Below are 19785 nucleotides of genomic sequence, written 5' to 3' on the forward strand. Positions count from 1 at the left end.
AATACTATAACATCTCATTATCATAAGACTGTTCAATGCATACATAAGGTTGTAACAATGTGCATAGAGTAGAGAGAAGAAAGCCTAAAAGAGAATAAGTGATTTCCATCATCACTTACCATGTATACAAGTATACTGATACATGATAAAAAGTAACACGCTTTAATATTTTCAAGTATAATTGAGTCTAATTTATACAACTCTGTTTAATAACTAGCACCCAATCAAAATCGTATCAAATTTGATCACACATTCTGTAAAACAGTATGCATTGAATAGGTTGTAGGCTATTGCATCACGCTCAATGCACATATACATTAAAAAATCCACAACAATACCTAACTAAACATAAATACACATTCACATGTCTAAACATATATAGAGGCACTCACAAAACCACATCCACACATGTATCTTACTACTATATAATTTTGGTTGTAGGTTCAGAAAGCCCCCAACCCCTAGAGGGCTTCCTAAACCTACCCCCTTTTCCAAATCTCCCTTTTTTAATTAAAACCCCCTCCCCTCCCCTTTCTCTCATGTGTAATCTCTCTTTTTCTCTTTCCCCTCCCCTTTTTAATTAAAAGCCTTTCCCTCCCCCCCCATTCTTCTCTTTCTCATTGTAGGGTATATGTTTTCTCTCTCTCTCTCTTAGATTAAACTTTTTAATTTAAACTTTTATTTTAATTAAATATTAAAAAAATCAATTTAAAGTTTTTCAGACACTTTGAGAGGGAGATAAAAGAAGAAGAAGAAGAAGAAAGGGAAAAAGACGAAGAGGGGGGAAAGGGGAAAGAGGAAAGAAAATAGTCTTTTTTAAATTAAATCTTTTTCTTCCCCCCTCCCCCTCTCTCTCTCTCTCCTGTGTAGGACCTAGGTTCTCTCTCTCTCTCTCTCTCTCTCTGTGTCTCCCTCTCTCTCTCTCTCTCTCTCTCTCTCTCTCTCTCTCTCTCTCGGTTAGATTAAACTTTTTTAAACCTTCATTTTAACTAAATATATTTAAAAGTTTTTTTAATTTAAAGCTTTTTAGACATGGTTTTTCACATACTTTGAGAGGGAGATAGAAGAAAAAGGAGGAGGAGAAGGATTAAAAAAAGAAAATGAAGAAAGAGAAAATGATGGAGAGAGAGAGAGAGAGAGAGAGAGAGAGAGAATAGAAGTTTTTTTTAAATTAAACCTTTTTGATATAGTTTTTGACTTACAGAGGAATTATATAATTTGAAAAAGATAGAAAATAGAGGGAGAGAAAGAAAAAGCGAGGAAAGAGAAAAAGAGAGAGAGAATAAAAAATATATAAAGAGAAAAGAGCGAGTGAAAAAAACTTGAAAGAGAAAGAGAGGAAAAGAAAAGCAAGGAGAGAGAGAGAGAGAGAGAGAGAGAGAGAGAGAGAGAGCGCAAAAAAGAATGAAGAGTAGAGAGAGGGAATAGAGAGAAATAGAATTATAGAGAGAGGAAATATAACGTTTAAGAGATAGAGAGAAAAAAAAGGAAAAGAGAGGAGAGAGAGGGAGAAGAAAAGGGGGGAGAGAGATAGATTGAAGAAAAGCAGGGAGAGAAGAAAAGGAGAGAGAGAAAAGAAGAAGAATAATAATAGAGAGAATTTGAACACAGAGAGAGAGAATTATAGAGAGAGGAAAGATAAAATTTTAAAAAAGAGAAAAGAAAAAATGTAAAGAGAGAATAAGAAAAAAAAGGAAAAAAGAGAGGGAGAGAGAAGGAAAAGAGAGGAAAGAGGGGGGAGAGAGAGAATAAAAATGGAGAGAGAGAAAGAGAAGAATAAGAAAAAATAGGAAAAGAGGAAGAGAGATGGGAGAAAAGAGAAAAAAGAAAAGTATTTTTTTAATTTAAATATATTTTTGAGAGGGGGAAGGGAGAGAGAAGAAGAAGAGGGGGGAAGAGAGAGAAAACATAAAAATTAAAAGAGAAAAAGGGAGAGAAGAAAAAAAGAAAAAATAAGAGAAAGGGGAGAAGAAGAAAAGGGGGCGGAGAGAGAGAGGGAATAAAAGGAGAGAGAGAGAGAGAGAGGATAAGAAGAGAGAATTATATATAGGGAAAATATAAAATTTACATTCTTTGAGAGAGAGAGAGAGAGAGAGAGAGAGAGAGAGAGAGAGAGAGAGAGAGAGAGAGGAAACATGGAGAGAGAATTATAGAGAGAGGAAAGATAAATTTTAAAAAGAAAGAAAAAGAGAGAGAGGGAACATGGAGAGAGAATTATAGAGAGAGAAAATATAAAAGTTAAAAAGAGAGAGAAGAAAAAATAGAGGAGAGAGAGTGAGAGAGAGAAGGAAAGAAGAAGAGAGAATATAAATAGACAGAGAATAATAGAGAAAAGAAATATAAATTTTAAGAGAGAGAGAGAGAGAGAGAGAAAGAGAAAAAAAGAAAAAATTTAAAAAGAGAATGAAGAGAGAGAGAAGAATAAAAAATGAAAAAAAAGAGAGGGAGAGAGAGAGAGAGAGAGAGAGAGAGAGAGAGAGAGAGAGAGAGAGAGAGAGAGAGAGAGAGAAAAGCAAGAAGAGAGAGAGAACCATGAGAGGAGAAAAAATAAACTAAAATAGAACGATAAGAGAGAGAAAAAAATAGACATAGGGAATTGGGGGGAGGGGGGAGAGAGAGAGAGACAGAGAGAGAGAGAGAGGAGTAGTTAATTATCGTCCATGGAAGGCTAAATTATGACCCATGGGACCTTTCCACATATACAATGATTCTCCTCCCCCACGGTAGGAAAGGGTGGCTACGATGAAAGAACGATCTATACAGCATGGTTCTCCCGAAAGCGTAACATGTGGGTGATGAGAGCCCCTAACTTCGATATAGAAGTAGTGGTCAGAAACTGGGATATCAAAGTCAGCCCGTATGTGTGCATATGTTGGGCATGTCATAATCATGTGCTCCTTTGATTCTACACTCTGTAGTCCACACAACTTGCATAACCTCGTCTATCTCTCTTGCCTATCCACTCCATGCACCTATCTCGATCAATAAAGTGTGTGATCGAGTTTGAAGTTGTGAAATACTTTGTCTAAATACCAATGAGAGCGGATTGGCTATGTATGGCTGCGCGTGTGCCTCTGCCTACATGTAGGATTCCCAACATAAAGGATAGATATGGATATTGTAATAAGCAAGTTTGCCATTTGCTCCCTTGCTTTGATGGTTTACTTGGTACACTCGTAAGAGGTCTGATTGAAATGTGTCCATACATATATCTTCGGATGGCATATCTAGATATCTATTCACTCCCCACCCTTTAAACCATTAGAGGGTGAAGAAAAATATTAGAAACAAAGAGGGAAAAGAGGAGAGAGAAAAATGAGAAATGGATTGTTGAGTAAAGTTCGCTTGCCGCTTTGGGGCAGCGAAGCGGCCTAGCATTCATGCACATGCTAGTACTAGATATTGTAGTATGCGCATGCAAAGCCTATTGTTATATCATGCAAAGCACATCCCTTTTATTTTTAACAAGCAAAAGAAACCCACAAATTCTTTCCTTTGCTCACAAATGGTATGAGGCTCAAGAAATAAATGAAAACAGAACATTGCCTTGGACCAATACACCAACAAAAAACCAAAAACACTACAAAACTTGAGGCACCATGAAGCAAGGGCGATATAAAATAAGGTTAGTGCTCACAAAACAAAACACATACACACAACTCCAAAAGTTCGATAGGGTATAACATAAGAAATTTTATGGCCAATACTTGATTATATATATAGAGAGAGCATGTCCACTTTACAAACTACTCCTTGATGAACTTAATCACTCTCATAGTAGGAGGACAACTCCTAGGCATGGACATATGTTGGGAACAATGAACACAAAAACACTCTCAATCTTGAATATAATTACACCTTTGTACTCATGGTTTTCATCAAGGAACACTAGCTTTCCATCCACAATTCACAAACTAAGAGCATTAGCATGACTACCACTTGCAACTCTGCAACACATAGGCAAGTAGAACTCTTTAGAGCGCCTTTGAGGATGTCTTCCTCCATGACACTCTAACCCAAAAGGAATTACGCTTGATAAGTAGAATCTAGATCTCCATGAATATGGATTCATCAAGCTTCGATGCAAGCAACCTTAGCTTCAATGTTTCAAGAATCAACTCCTTACTTCTATCCACATGAAATAGGGTCATCAATGCCTCTATCTCGGTAAGCACTCCAATATCAAAAGTACCACATTCTCCAACAAGATGTCAGCTACAAATACACACTCTCTTTCTCAGTATTTGCCATGAATAGTAGCACAATCCTTTTGGTGGCAACTAGTAGCACCTCCGCACCTCTTTCCACACCACTATTCAAGATCTCCTCACCACGAATTGCACGTCACCAAAAAGAGTCTTGGTCATGTGTTGCATGCTTCTCCTAGCATGTATCTCAGCCTTTATAGAATATCCACCATTGCAAAAAACTCTACTTTCATGGCAATGGCCACCATAGCACCTCCATATGCACTTGACCACCATTGTTTTTGTCATCGCCATCCTTGGTAATAGCCATACTTGCGATGACAAAAAGCTATGCAAGCTTTTAGCTTTAGAGCTTTTATTAAAAAGCTTAAAAGCTAAGGCTCTTAGTTCCTTGCCACATGCATACCCAATCTATGATATCTATACACTATCCACATCAACATTTAATGTGGCACCTCATACCTTGTTTTCTTAATCACCCAATCTCATTCCACAAGCACATGTATGATTGTTATCGTCGTCTATCATGATGTCTAGTATCTTGGATGGCCTCAAGGTCTTATATGCCAGTAGATTACGCCCTCGTGAGCTTCGCCATGATGCCAACCACATGAAGTAGCATTAGTGGGGCTAGTCGACAACCACAACTAGTAAGCTTTTCCCTTGATCACCCAATCTCATCCGAGTAGCACATTTATGATTGTTGTCCTCGTCCATCACAATGAATGCTCATAGTCAAGCATCTCGAATGGCCTCAAGGTATTATGCGCCAATAGATTGCACCCTAAGCTATTATGTTTAGCTTCATCATGATAATGATCGTGTGCTTGAGGCTTGCACTCGAGATAATGAAGCTCAAAATCATGCATTGATCACACTAGTGTCTTAACTCGGAAAACCCAAGATAAATAGTTGTCGCTCCAAGAAATTGGATTTCAGTCTTCGTTCTGAGGTTTTCTAGCGCTTGCAAGGTCGCGACGTGATAGATATCATGCACTCATGAAACGGCGAGGCGGACAGTCGGATGAAAGCCAGTATGCAGTTATCAAGCGGCAGAGGTCCCTCCGCGCAGAAGAAGAAGGACAAGAAGAAGAAGAAGAAACAGCAGGTGGAGGAGGAGGAGGAGGAGGAGGAGGAGGAGGAGATGCTAAGGGAGAGACAGATGTGGCCGGATCCTCCTTCCCGGCAGCGCAGCTCTCTTTGCTTCACCACAAGGACGGTCGGCTTCGCCTGCGTGCTGTAGCCAGCATCCATGCTCACCTTGACTTGCTTCGTTGCGGCAACGCTGCAGAGTTTCTCTTAGAGGCCCTATGTGACCATTTGCGCAATGAAGAAGATTCTTGTGTCTTGCAGCAGATTGTTAAGGTTCTTGTGTCTTTGTCGGCCATGCATTGTAAGGTTGAGTCCAAGGAATCAGAACAGGACTCGGGACGACACTTCAACCACGGCCTAGGCTTCAGCCCTAAACGTGGGCCTAGCAGCAGTACCGCTGCTTGCTTTCATGCAGCACACACTACCTGCCGAGTTTGTCAGCAATCTGCACTTGTAAACGAAACCTCAGCAGAAGTCCAGAAAGGGGTACCGTCAGCTATTTTACTGGTGAATCGTCTGTTGGCGTGCCTCCTCCCAACGTGTTGGTCAAGAGATTTCTCTCTACATACAACATTGAAGCTCCAAATTCTTAGGTCTGTGCGCAAACTTGTCGAAGAAACAGGAGCTGCTCAATTGGAATCACTCGATTTTCACTTTATTGATCTTCTGTCCAGTAGCAACCCATTTATTAGAGCTCACACACTTTCATTGGTGGCAACGATTATGGCTACAGATTCAGGAGCTATAGCTCAGCACTCCAAGCACTATGGAGTAGGCCTATTTGAATCATATGCCAGGGATCCTGAAGTTTTCGTTAGGAAAACAGCTTTAGGTTGTCTTGTACTTCTGTGTAGCAGGGGCTTTCTTCTGACAGAAGGATGCTATGCAGTTGCTTCTAATCTTCTTGAAGACTTCCATGAGCCAGTCCGATTGCTTGCAGTTCAAGTGGTAAGGCTGTAGGCCATTTTAGACACAGTGATAACAAAAATGACCACATTCTTCGAGATGGCATGTGATTGTGCTTCTTTTTTTCTGGATACAGCTATGTATGTGGGTGAAGCAGGGATCAACTGCCCAATCTAATGATGCCTTTGTGAAGGTATTGCAAGAGTGTGCTAATTTGCCTCCACTGGTGAAATTTTAAATGTATGTATGTTACTTCGACTCATTTTCCCTCTATGTTTTCATCAGGCCTAAGCAATAAGGCTACTGATTCATTTAAAACTTGCAAGGAAGAGAACATAAATATTTTCTTGATTTGTGTTGAAAACTTACTTGTATCATTTTTTAAATGACTGAATGGGAATATATCGGCACACACAAATTTGCTTGTTTGATTTGTGTTTAATATAATATTTTTAGAAAAGATATGTTAATGGTCAAAAGGAGAAGCCATGAGGAAGAGAAATTTGCATGATCTAGTTTAATTCTTATCTTGTCAAGGCACTATTACAAAGCATCTTCTCACCATGATTATCTCCTCGGTCATCTCCTAGATTCTCTTCATCTCCCCACTCACTTAGATTCTCTGCATCATATTGTTGGAGGTCTTTGTTCTCATGCTAATGTGCACGTGTGCACACATATACACACGTTTATCTCCATCAACTTTCAACTACATTGGCAACTGTGTCTGTGAATTAATAGCATAAGCCTCAACAATCTTTATGCAAGTGCAATCTAGCACCATATATTCTAACAGCCCCTTTGGTGCTAGTGTGCTCTCTAGACAAAACTATGTCACCTAAGTATGTAGGTTCTTCCGTTAATATGCATGCTTAGCTTCTAGTTGGCAATGTCACTTAGGTTGTAGGCAATAACTTTGAATAACATGGCTGATTCCTTAAAATTTTGAAGCGGTGGTGGTGGGTTTAGTCTTCATCTTCAATCTTCTTGTGTTAAAAACTTTTGGTCCCCTCCATTTTGATCCTTGAGCAATGAACTTGGTTAGAGCTTCTAGATTCTTGGTTTTTATATTCTTCACTTTGAATGTCCATTGAGTGTCCCCCTCTTGCATTCCTAGCTTTGAACTTGATATTCCTTTGGTCTACTTGGAGTTCAAGTATTTTGCAATTCAAGTGCAAAAGTTTTGGGTGTCTTATCATTTTTATTTCCATCAAGTTAACTGCAAAATGTTTCACTTGTGAAACGTTTTACCTTTAGGCAAATCCCAAGTGAAACGCCAAGTAAAATAGTTGAATAACACATATGAGATGGTTTTCTATATAAACAATGAGTTACAACTTACACATTTATACCATGAGAATTCGTTCATATCAACAAATGATGTGTATTCTATATAAACCTCAAAAAAGCAAGAAAATGTAAAAAAATTTCCACTTAAAAATCATGTTTCATTCAACCATTGCACTCAGGGCGTTTCACGTTTTAGTTAATTGTTTCAGGCATTTTAGGCATTTCCCGTCTCAGCGCTAGCAAAATGCATTCCATGGTTAGCAGGTGTCCATGATAGTGTCTACTCAACATTTTGTTGGAAGCGTGGTGATGATGTAAAGAAATGGTATGGCAAACACATAGAACTCAAAGTTTACGCCAACAGAAAATGCTGAATGATAATGTGTGAATAAGAACAAAGATGGGGGGGGGGGGGGGGGGCTCAAACGTCCATATCTCTAAGACGGGAGTAGAGGTGTTTGAAGATGATGTTGAATTGTGTTGTAGTTGAGAATCGAGATGGATCCGAAACATAGCAGCAGTGTATACAGCGCCCAATAAGCAAAATGAGACCTGGCTGAGAGCAGAATGATGTTCAGTAGACAGTGAGTGCTCTTGAGCAATGTACTCATAGGGGAATTGTTCACTTGCCCAATTAAGATGCAAACAGATGGTGATACAAAGGCATGAATAAACTGGTACAATGACCTTGATTCCATAAGTACCAATAGAAAGAGTGAAACAAGTCTTCCTTCCCAAATAGATTGGTAAATAACCTGATTTAGCACTTATTACTTATTACAGCAAGCAAATAAATTCACAAATCTGAAATATAACTTTACCATGGTATGGCATAGTAAGCATCCTTTGGACGACCTAATCTTGACTTTGGTGAAAGTAGTTTGGAGTTTCCTGTTAAATGACTTAGTATTGTTGATGAGTTTTGTGAAAAGGTGTGCTGGATTTTACAAGCTTGCTTGGTTTTTCCTTCACTCGAACAACTTTGCTTGGAGTTTGTTTTGTTTTTATATGTTTGTTGCTTATGCTAGAAAAATATCACTAGATATGTGTCTTGTTCGATGAAAAGATTGTGATGTCATGTAGGAAAATGAACGTACACCATCCAATCACAATCTCAAATACCCTTGTGTCCTTTTCAAATAATCTTATCATCCTCTCATTGAAGGAATACTCTTGTCAACATCTCATTGAAAGTTGTTGAGTCAAAATGGCATCGCCTCAAACTCACAATGGCACACTAAGTGCTTATCCCTTTACCTTTTTGGGACAATAAATTCTCCCCCATGCATATATTTGAGCACCAATTTGATGTTGCTTGCTTCTAATGCTACAATGTTGCTTATCTTGTCCTGTTTGGAGCACTTGTTGTGCATGTTGCCGGTGGACATCAAGTTACAGCATCCGGCAACCCGAAATGCAGCCTTTCTTGACTGGATTGTTGCTACCAGCCTCCATCACCACCTAAACACTAAGTTATCCTATGGTATCCCTATCTCAAGTGATGGTTGGATGCCCCCATTTGGGATGCACGAGTGATGATACACTGCACCTTGTTGTTCTTGGCATTATCTGACTCTACCTTTAGCACCGCATTGTTTGTATCACATCTTTGAGCATATCCTTGTATGGACCTATTGTTGCCTTTGTTTTGAGTTTTCACCCCTATTTTGGTCTTTATAGTAGGCACTTGCCACTCCTTATGCCACATTTTAAGGTCCATCGTACATGTTCATTGCTTGTCATCTTCATTCTATGTGTGCTCTATCACATTGAGTTGAGCATTCGTTTATTATTGGAGAGTTTCTACATTTTGCACTTGATTAGCCCATTTATCTCGACAGGATAAACCTATTCCCAAAGGTGCATCTGTATGACAAGTAAGGTAATGGTACTAAACAGACACCGCACGAGAGAAATGCCATGCAGCCATAGTCACAATGGGCGGAACTGGGCCTTGGAACACCGGAACACTATCCCCTAGTGGAGAGGAACGGAAATCTCGTTTCTTGTAGATGGAATGTTCCTTGCCCGGTGTTTCACAATGTTTCTTGCTTGGAATGTTCTAGCAAAGGCCATTCCATGTTAGAAACATAATGTTTCAACAAGGCCACTTATTGGTTGTGATGTCTATTTTTCACCATTGTTGTGTATTTGAACTTCGTCTGCTGTGCTCCATTTGCTTTTGCCTACTCCGTCTCCCTGTCTCGTCTCGTTTGCTTGCTCCGTCCGCTTTGCTCGCCCCATTACGCAGCCCTTGGCTCACGCAACCATGTGACTTGTCCAACTACAGGGTATACCCTCTTCGTTTTCCTCTTTGTAATAGCTACCTCTCTCTCTCTCTCTCTGTGCCTAGCTTCAGCTTGCTGCTTGCTCATAAAAAAAATCATAAATGGCTGTTACTGGTTCCTTCCAAGGGTGAACTTGGTGCAACGCATGTAGAGATTGGTCATGGTGGGATGAAGTGAATGTTGAGTACCCTTCTTGTGGTGGAGGAGCATGTTGATGGACATGTAAGTTATGCCCTTATGGGTGCACAAGTGGGGTTGATAAGGTGTGCGCTCATTTCTTGGGAGAGGAAGGAAAAGAGGTGTGCTTTTGCACACAGATGATGCTTGAGAAGAGGTGAGAGCTTAAGGCACGTGTATCAGATTAGGTGGCCTTGGCTCGATCGAGGCGATGTGTGGGTGTTGATCTTGCCGCATGCATTCCACGAGTAGCATCAATCGCACCCTCTTTGATATCGAGTATGAGTACACCCTCATCCTCCCATGTCCAGAGTGTATTGGAGATTGAGACTACTTTTGATATGTCTCGCATGTGACGACGACAGAGTACCCTCAGGCTTCATGGGATCTGCAAAAGAAGAAGCTTGATGTTGCTATCGCTCGCTTTTTCTATGCGGATCACATTGCCTTTCATATTGCGAGGTAAAATTTGTAAAATAATAAATGTCTGTTGTTTATCTATTAAATTTTAATTGAATAAATTTTAATGAAAAATCTTGAAGGGAATACTGAAGAAGATTACCGAATATGGCTCTACTTACATGCCACCGTTATCAGAGCACTTGCGCACTACTCTTTTGAAGAGGAAGAGACACAAGGTTGAGTAGGCTGCAGAGGATATGAAGATGCTTTGGGCATGCCATGGTGTGACATTGATTGTAGTAGATGGATGGAGTGGTAGGCAGAGGAGATCCATTCATGGGCTAGTAGCATATTCTCTTAGTGAGATATGCTTTGTTTCATCTCATGATACTTCAGGTACATGCAAGAGTGATGATGTACTTGTCTATGAGTGGATAGATAGCATTAAGATGGTTGGGCCATAGAATGTTGTGGCATTCGCTGCAGATTGTGAGCCAACAAATAGAGTAGTTGGTGCCATAGTTGAGAGCTACTATCCCCACATTATAGTTTGTTTTTGCATGGCTCACTATTAAAATAATATTCTCAAGGATATTGGTAAGCTTTCATGGATTGAGCTGACCATTATGAAAGCCAATGAGATGGTGACCTTTGTGCTCAACCATCAAGATGTTTGCCATGAATTTTCAAAGAAGTCTAAAAAGATTCTTCTCAAGTACTTTGACACTTGCTTTGCTTGTAACTTCTTGATGTTGGGTCATTTGAGGGAGTGCAGTGGTGCATTGAGAATGGTGTTCATCAGTGATGAGATGTCATGTATAGACATAGCTGAGGATATGGGATTTTGGGATGAGGTGGAGAGGATTGATAACCGTTATGAAAGCCGATGAGATGGTGACCTTTGTGCTCAACCATCAAGATGTTTGCCATGAATTTTCAAAGAAGTCTAAAAAGATTCTTCTCAAGTACTTTGACACTTGCTTTGCTTGTAACTTCTTGATGTTGGGTCATTTGAGGGAGTGTAGTGGTGCATTGAGAATGGTGTTCATCAGTGATGAGATGTCATGTATAGACATAGCTGAGGATATGGGATTTTGGGATGAGGTGAAGAGGATTGATACCATGGTTCAGCTCGTTGTACACTTATTGTGCCTCGTACACACGATGCAGCCATGTGTTGGCAAGGTTTATGAGCCTATGGATAGAAAGATTAAGCACCTAGAGGAGTTGGTACTAGATAATGATCAATATGATGAGATCCAGACCTAATGCGTGATATGTTGGGATGCCTATGTGTCTCCTTTGCATTCAACAGCATACACATTGGACCCAAAGCTTCATGGTCATGGATAGGAGAGTGATGGGAGGTTGGTGATGGTTAGAGGCGCATTTTGGAGCCTATGGTTCCTAATATTGAGACGATGCACATAGTGAAGGATTAGCTTGCACTCTTATGGGAATTTCCGTCATTCTTATTGTTGTGGTGAAGCAAAGGTGGACAGGTTCACTAGAGCTGGTTCTTTATGGTGGGAGGATTATGGATATGATGGCCTTGAGCTTCAGTGCCTAGTAATTCACATTTTGATCCAAGCTATTAGTTCATCTTGTTTGGAGCAATTGTCGCCTTGAGCTTCAGTGCCTAGCAATTCACATTTTGAGCTACGTTGTGAGCTCCTCTTGTTTGAAGCAATTGTGGAGCTCTTATAGACACATTACATCCAAGAAAAGGAGCAGCTTTTGTGAAGAAAATACCCTAACACAGGAACACAAACAACACTATACGACAAAGCACAAACCGAAAGAAGAACACGGTTAGGGTTAGGGTAACTAAGACAAGGAACATAGAGAATGAATGAAGTGATATGATTATTGAATATACAATGCTCATGTAGCAAACACACTATGCAATGAATGAATATTGTACCTCGAACTCCTGTATCTCAAGGATCAAGGCTGGGGTAATGAGTTGGAGATTTTGTTGTACTTTGAATGAATCCTGAATCGTAGCAAGGTAGCCTTTGGATGTCAAACACCGGCAAACGCAGCCAAGGAAGGCTGGATTTGATGCAGACGGCAGTGCAAGAGAGTGAAAGACTAAAAACACAAGTGAGGAGAGAGAGGGACTGAAAACGTAGGTGAGGAGAGAGAAAATAGCAAACGCAAGCTGTAGGGGAGAGAAAACAGTAAATGCAAGCTATAGGAGAGAGAAAACAGCAGCGATAGGCTGAGAGGAGAGAGAAAATAGCAAACGCAGGCTGTAGGAGAGAGAAAACAGCAGTGATAGGCTAAGGAGATGATGGCGACAGTTGGAGGAGAGAGAAAGTCTATAGTGTGGCAATTGGGGCTTGCAAAGGCAGGAGTATGTTGACATGGCAGGCTATACGACAGTTAGATGATAGACAATAGCAGTCGCTTGGTTGGAAACAGCAGCAAATCAATGATGGAGGGTTGGAAATAGGCACCAGATGAGTGAAGACTGCAATGGACAGCTTGGATTGTGATGTCCTCCGCGAATGGGGTGTGGGCAGCAAGCTGAAAACACCTGAAACTTGCAAAAACGAGATTAGGGCTGAATGGAGGGTAGCATACCTATTTATAGAAAGTTTGGGTCCTCCCAAGTGGGTTTGTGCTTATGGGATACAAACACTCTGTAGGAACACATTTCTTTTTAAATAAACAAGGTTTCTTCCTTAATTAAGCATGTTTTGGAGTTGTTTAGTGAAGCCAATGCATTTTAAGCTCAACAACTTTGGTGTGCAAAAGGCCAGTGACATTGTCTTTATCAATGCAAACTTACTCATGCTTTGCAATAGTGTGACCATGAGGTTCGATCCCTTTATTGAGTGGGAGATGAAGCAGGAGGAGCATAGAGTAGGGTAGGTCCCAAACTTAGCAAAGATTGAGAAGGCAGCACAAGAGGTAGCAGAGGAGAGCACTAGTGTCATGCCACATTGACATCTATGTCATGACTCAAATGAGCTTTAGTCTTGGAGTATATGATGTATGATGTATGCATAGTTGCCAAGAAACCTGTTTCATAAGGTTAGGAAACTCATTTCATACCATAGTTTCCAGAAATGGCATTTCAGGTGACATGTATGATAAAACCCCCTTTCCGATTGCATTTTTTTGTTGCCTGCTTGTTTCGCCTATTTCCTGCATGTTTTGGGTTGCTACACCTGCTCAAACTGCTGCAAACCTGCCCCGATTGCTGAACACCAGCGTGTGGTCATCTCGGCAACATTGAAAGCTCTCATCTTGAAAGGTAAACTTCAGTTGTGAACATTCAGCCAGTTTTCCTGCAAATTTCAGACCCGAATTTTTACAATTTTCAGCCAAGGTATATGAAAATTTTTGTCTTGCCAGTCATCTTCGCACTATTTCAACCTTACGAGGCATTTGTTTGTGAACATTCAGCCTATTTTCTGGCAGATTTCAGACATGAATTCCTACAATTTTCAACCAAGACGAGAAAGTTTTTGTCTTGCCAACCAATTGTACACTATTTCAGCCTTATGTGTTGTTTGTTTGATGTTTAGGCAGCTTGCAGCCAACAAATTACAATGGCCCCCGATCCTAATTGATGCCGTGTTACTCTTATGAACTTGACTTTTAAGTTTGGAGTTATCCAAGGAAATGATGTTACACTTTTAATTCAGGTTTCATGTGACATATCATATGTGGGTTGTTTTGTTTTAAAATATTGTAAGTTATGTTGGATGATTTAAGAGTACTTAATACTAAAGAATCTTGCAAGTTGTAGCTTACAAAACTGATAACTTCGTGAAATTGTGCAATGTGAATCATGGATCTTGGATTCTTGTATTAAAAGTTAAGATTCTTTAGTGACTCTAGTTTTTAGTATACTTAGTATGTGTATATATATGTATATTTGTATGCATTTTAAAAATGCATTATTTTCATATTATGATTTATTGGTATATTCCAAAACGTTGTTTCCACAAAAGTTTCAAACAGTCAACTTCGGAACTCCGTTTCTTCCAGTTTTCAAAACTCCCCTTTCCGAAACGCATGAAAACTATGTTTCATAGCTAGGCGTTTTATAAATGTATGAGAAACACCTATTTTAACTTTCATAAATGCCATACCCTAAATGTCTTGGGAGTCCTGTAATCATCATTTATTTAACACATTGACATGGGTATTGGCATCGATCATTGAAGTTTTATTTTGAGTTGCTATCAATGATGATCGCATATATTGATGATTCCTTTAATAAGCTAAAGTTGATGTTGGGCATGGATAGTGGACCATGATACATGCAAATATTAATGCTATGTTGAATATTCATTTGCATTGTATAGAATAATGAGTAATGTCAATCTAGAAAACATTCCACTATTTGTATATACTACATTTATACTTTATTCCATCTCAAATGAAACCCGTTTCTAACATTTTATGAAACTCATATGAAACCTATGAAACCTGTTTCATACCTCCTGTTTCAGAAACCCTTGGCAACTATGGATGTATGATCATTGATGTATCTTTTTGATGTACTAGAGACCAGTCACTAGACTCTAGAGTCTAGTTCCTAGTGTGATCATGACACGTGATGTATTTTTTTGATACATTATTGAGTAGTCACTGCTTAGTATTGATCAATTATGGCTCTTGACTCTTTGATTTTAAAGCTTAATCTTTAGAGTTTTAATAACTTTTTTTGCTTGTGTGCACTTTGTAATATGTATTCAAGTCTTATTTCAATTTTTCAATTTTGCAACATTGATTGGCCTTAATATCTTGCATGCAGCTGCTAGCACCATTCATGGCACATGCAATAATCAAAATGATGTTTAAACTATGCTTTTAGACTCTAGAGTGTCTGTGAGTACTTGTGAAGTTGTCTAATGTAGAATTATTTTTTAATTTCCTATTCCCCCCGTTCCCAGAATGGGGCCTCCTTGTTCCAATTGAGTTGTCATTCCCCTCAATCCTACGAATGCCCCCCCCTCCCCAGGGGTGGTTCCAACCGTGTTTCCAATTACCATTACTGTTTCGTGTTCCCCCTTCCATGTGGCTATGCATGCAGCTAATGAAACTTGTTCCTTATCCATTCATGAATAAGCATATGTAGGAATCAAGCTGATAGAGATTCACTTTACCATCATAATTACTGAAAAATAATGTGCATCCTTGAGAAAGAAGTGTATGTTTGCATGGTTTGCATGTGTTGTTTTTCTGTTTATCGTTTTTACTGGACTCATGCTGGTGCACAAGAGCACTGAAACCCTTGTAATGCTAACCGTTTTTCTCACAGCTATTTTTCGACTTTTTTGAAGTGTTTGGAAAATTGGAAAATATATCACTAGCTGATTTTTTGATATGTTCTAGTTTTGCAGAATGATGATGGATATGGAAATGTCTGTCAGAATTGAAGCTTGCAGGGCCCTCTTTTCAATCAGGAATGTGAGAGAGGAGTTACTTCTGCAAGCACTTACTAAAAAGCCACTAGAAATTTGTGTCAATGGAAACACCTTGCTGTCAACATCAGCAAAAACAGTTTCAGAAAATGAATTAGATATCTCAGAGCTGGACCAAGGTATAAAGATCCTGGACAAATTGAACATGGGAGCTCTTGTGCATGTCATTGAAGATGAATTTTTTGAGGTAACGTTTCGATAGAAAATAGGTTTAGCTAAGTTGGGCTGCTGAAGATGAGCATTTCTATCTTTCTATTAAATAGATGGCTGAAGGCTCTATTCAATAGGTCATTGATCATCTAGCCAAAAATGCTTACAATAAGCCATCTGTAATTGTGACACTTAAGTGTGCCTTGTAAATAGCGAGGAAGAGCAAGTAGGGAGTTGTCTAATTGTTTGCATATGGATAGAGCAGGTCCGAACATTGGCTGTGCAAGCTCTTGCAAAACTTTGTGAATGTACGGAAAGGGCACGCACAAGTATTCTGGAGATGCTGATTGATATGCTTAATGATGATTCCAAGGATGTCCGCCTAAGTTCTCTTCATGGAATACTCCATTTTGCACACAAATGGGGACTGATTTGTAAAGAGAACCATTTATTCATGGTATCATGACTTATTCTTTAATTTCTTAGATCAGTATTTCTATGAAAATTCAAAAGAATGATGTGAATAAACATAATTATTGCAAACTTCTCTTGCACATTTTGCAGCTTCACAGACTGTTGGAGAATACAGATAGTGATGTTTATGTCTTGGCATTACGTTTACTGTCAATGATCAAGATCTCAAGTTTGGAGAGTTTCAAGACAACTCTCACAACTTTGATAAACTCCCTGCCAAAACACCCAAAAGAGGTCACTTTTCCATTATCCTCAATTATTAAGTGTGTAGTTGTGGAAATGGTTCATCTTTGGCCATATTCATTACAGTCTATATGCATGTGCGCAATCTCGTTGTAGCTAAACATAAAGCAGGAGATGTTTTAATGCATGTGAGCAATGCATATGTGTGAGAATCCTTACTTGACATTGTCCAAAATTCTTGCAATAACTTTGATCACCAGGTTTTTTGTCAATAATACATTTTGATGGTTTTATTTCAGGAGGATGGTCTCATGCATGCAATTTACAGTCTTGGCAAAGTTCATTCTACATATGTGAAGCTTCTAGCAAAAGATCTGTTAGCAGAGGTAAGCTTCACTGATGAACTTATCTGCATCAGCAGCAGTAATTTGCTCTTTGTTTCCTCTTGTGATAAGTGTATTTAGGATGCCTCTCTATATCATCCATATACTGCAAATGCCACAATGTGGTCAGGTTTGACGAAAATAAATATTTCCTTTATCTGGGATGATAATGCATCAGACTTTTTGTAACTAGCTTCGGGATTCAGACATTTGTATACTCGTCTATTTTCTGCCCACTCTTATAACTTTCTCATTTCCCTTCGCATGTTAAGAATCTGTGGTCTCCTTTCCATCTCTCCTTTTGTACAAGCTGTTGCACTCACCTTGTAAAGACATGCTCCCCCCTGCCCCTCTCCATGCCTTCTTAAACTGTCATACTCTTCTTTATCTTCAAGTCAGGTATGCTATTTTCACTTCTCCCAGGATTCATACTATTTTCTGGACAAGATGATGGGTGCTGTATCCTTGCTTTTTGCAGCAAGTCATGTTCTCTATACGGTTCAACCTGTCTAATGCTCAATGCTAGAACTGTCAAAGTATTTCAGGATAGTTCAATTAGTTTGCCTCATGTTTATTATGTCGCCCCTGTCCTTATGGCCCTAATTTGACTCCCTTATGCTCATTACTCTTGTTTTTCAAAAGTTTGTTGCATTCTTCAGTACTGCTGCTTATAACAATTTCCATTATTTTCAAAGGTTGATGTTATTACTTGCTTGGCTTTGCTTTACCCTGATGTGCAGGTAAAGTTCCATCTATCAGGTGACACAGGTCTTGATGCACCACGCTGTGGCTGCTTGCTAGCTTTGATTATGGGAGCATCAACATCTGATGCCAGCATAATTTCGATTGTGCCAAGTGAAGTAATGTCAATGTCCAGGTTGCTAGGACGAAGCTTTCTAGCAGAGCATCCAATTTTAGATGTAGAGAGAATGTGTCCACAATCTGAAATCTACAGATGGTTCAGAGCTTCTGGCCAGCTTACAAGGGCTGATATCAAAGGGAATTCTGCATTAAGTGAACCTTTTGATGAGGTAGAAAGGATTAAAACCTTTGCAGCAGCTTGCATAAGAAGAGCATACAATCTGAAGAGCACACTGCAGTCTAAGATGTTCAGTACTGTGATGAGAGTATTAAAGTGAGAAATGGTTTCAACCTCAAGGTTATAATTAGTTTAATGTGTTTTATGTTTATGTTCTAGGCTCATTGATCTTATATCGTGTATTTCTACCAATCTCAGTGGCTGCCGGAGGGATCTATGTTCACTACTTGGCAAGCTTGGTGATGAAGTTTTTCCAGTCAAGTTCGCCCTGTATTTTGTGGAGTGCTTAGATTTCTTATCACAGGGATGGATAAAGTTTCACAAGAAGAAAATACAAGCCTTGCCTGATCTTAGTTATAAGCTGGAGTTCATTGTGAGGCGCATGCAATATACCTTCGTTGGACATGCAATGCAGCAGCAACTTCAGCTGCTTGAGTTGAGCATAGTTCCAGTTGTGTGGAGGGTTGCCTCACTTCCAGGAGCACCAAATCAAAGGGATCAGTTCAAACTTTTACATACGATAGATTTGATACAAAAGATAAGCGGCCCTGATTTTCCTTGTAGCTCTTTTATAGCAGGAATAGAAAACAAGCTTGTTAAAGCATCAGTTAATACTGGCAGCATATCCCAAGTGGCTTCTGACCTTGCTTCGTCTTATTGGCCAAAATTTGTGACCATCACCGACACTGTAACAGAACTGAAGGCTGAGCTTATCGTTTCAGGAAGTGCTTTTGAGCATCCATTGCCATTTTTACCTGGGTTGCCTCTTGGTATATCAGTTACTGTACATCTATGTCATAACTTACACAGGAGGAGGATGTGGGTTCGGACACGTATGGATCCTGCAAGAACTGAGTACAAGTTTTTAGACATTGAAGAGCAGGAAATCTATCAACCTGTTTCAACCACATTGCAAATCAATTATGTGCCAAATGTCTCGAAATGTACATTGAGGGTGCTTCTAATGCTGGAGTGCCCTGAGTTTGCTTGTGGAACTTACAGTAGGGGACCAAAGCGTTTCTTACTCCCACTTTGCCCAGAAAAGGACATCCATCTGATATGTAAAGGTATGTAAAAGGTTCATGCAAATTTTCACACATTAGTTGCAACACCAACTGCTCATGCACTATCAAAGATTAATTACAGCTCAGACATGCAACACGTGTGACTTCAAAGCACACTCGAAAAGCTTCTGAAAGAATGCCGAAGATGATAAGAATGCTCTTTTATCTAGAGTGGGACTACCTTCTCAATGCACGATCAGGAACGGTTTACAGTTTGGACATACATGACTTCAAAGCACACTCAAAGCAAAGCTTCCAAAGGAATGGTCGAGATGGTAATAATGCCTTTTTAGCTTGAATGGGAAATGATCTCAATTTATATAGAAATTTCTTACGATTTAGATCAGACTGTGGACTACATTAGTAGACCATCACATTGAATTGGGCAAATGGTCCAGCTCCTTGTCTTTGTATGGAGGGTTGCATATTAGGGATGGGTCTTGTGGATGAGCTTTGTGCGTTCAATTTTAACATTAAGTGAGAGCAATTCGGAACATAACAATGTTACCACTTAAACATACCCATATTGTTTTATTATGAATGTTGAATGTGAACAATACTATGTTCAAAGTATTCACAACATCTGAATGGCTTGGTCTTGCCAAAATGTGGATCACTCATCCACTTTGCTAGGCTTCTTTTATGATGTGGCATTCAAGCCTTCAAGAGCATATGATATCCT

At 39.4% G+C, this 19785-nt stretch overlaps 1 protein-coding gene across 3 annotated transcripts; it reads left to right on the forward strand.

Annotated features, from left to right (window-relative positions):
* The first annotated feature begins 5123 nt into the window (after positions 1–5123).
* On the forward strand, positions 5124–19322 carry SIEL (ARM repeat superfamily protein). Of its 3 annotated transcripts, none has more exons than XM_087701466.1 (8): positions 5124–6248; positions 6343–6399; positions 15722–15997; positions 16226–16417; positions 16525–16668; positions 16917–17003; positions 17741–18031; positions 18238–18419. In XM_087701466.1, the coding sequence occupies exons 1-8, from the start codon at positions 5208–5210 to the stop codon at positions 18280–18282; spliced, it is 2133 nt and encodes a 710-aa protein (XP_087557592.1). In that variant the 5' UTR covers positions 5124–5207; the 3' UTR covers positions 18283–18419. The 3 variants fall into 3 exon arrangements, with proteins under 3 accessions (XP_087557592.1, XP_087557593.1, XP_087557591.1); XM_087701467.1 differs by having other exon boundaries at positions 18199–18316; XM_087701465.1 differs by having other exon boundaries at positions 5128–6248; positions 17741–18135; positions 18238–19322.
* Positions 19323–19785: the final 463 nt, after the last annotated feature.

This window comes from Lygodium microphyllum, chromosome 20, assembly GCF_053477565.2.
Source record: "Lygodium microphyllum isolate KBCC chromosome 20, Lygodium_microphyllum_v1.1.10, whole genome shotgun sequence".
Lineage (NCBI taxonomy): Eukaryota > Viridiplantae > Streptophyta > Polypodiopsida > Schizaeales > Lygodiaceae > Lygodium > Lygodium microphyllum.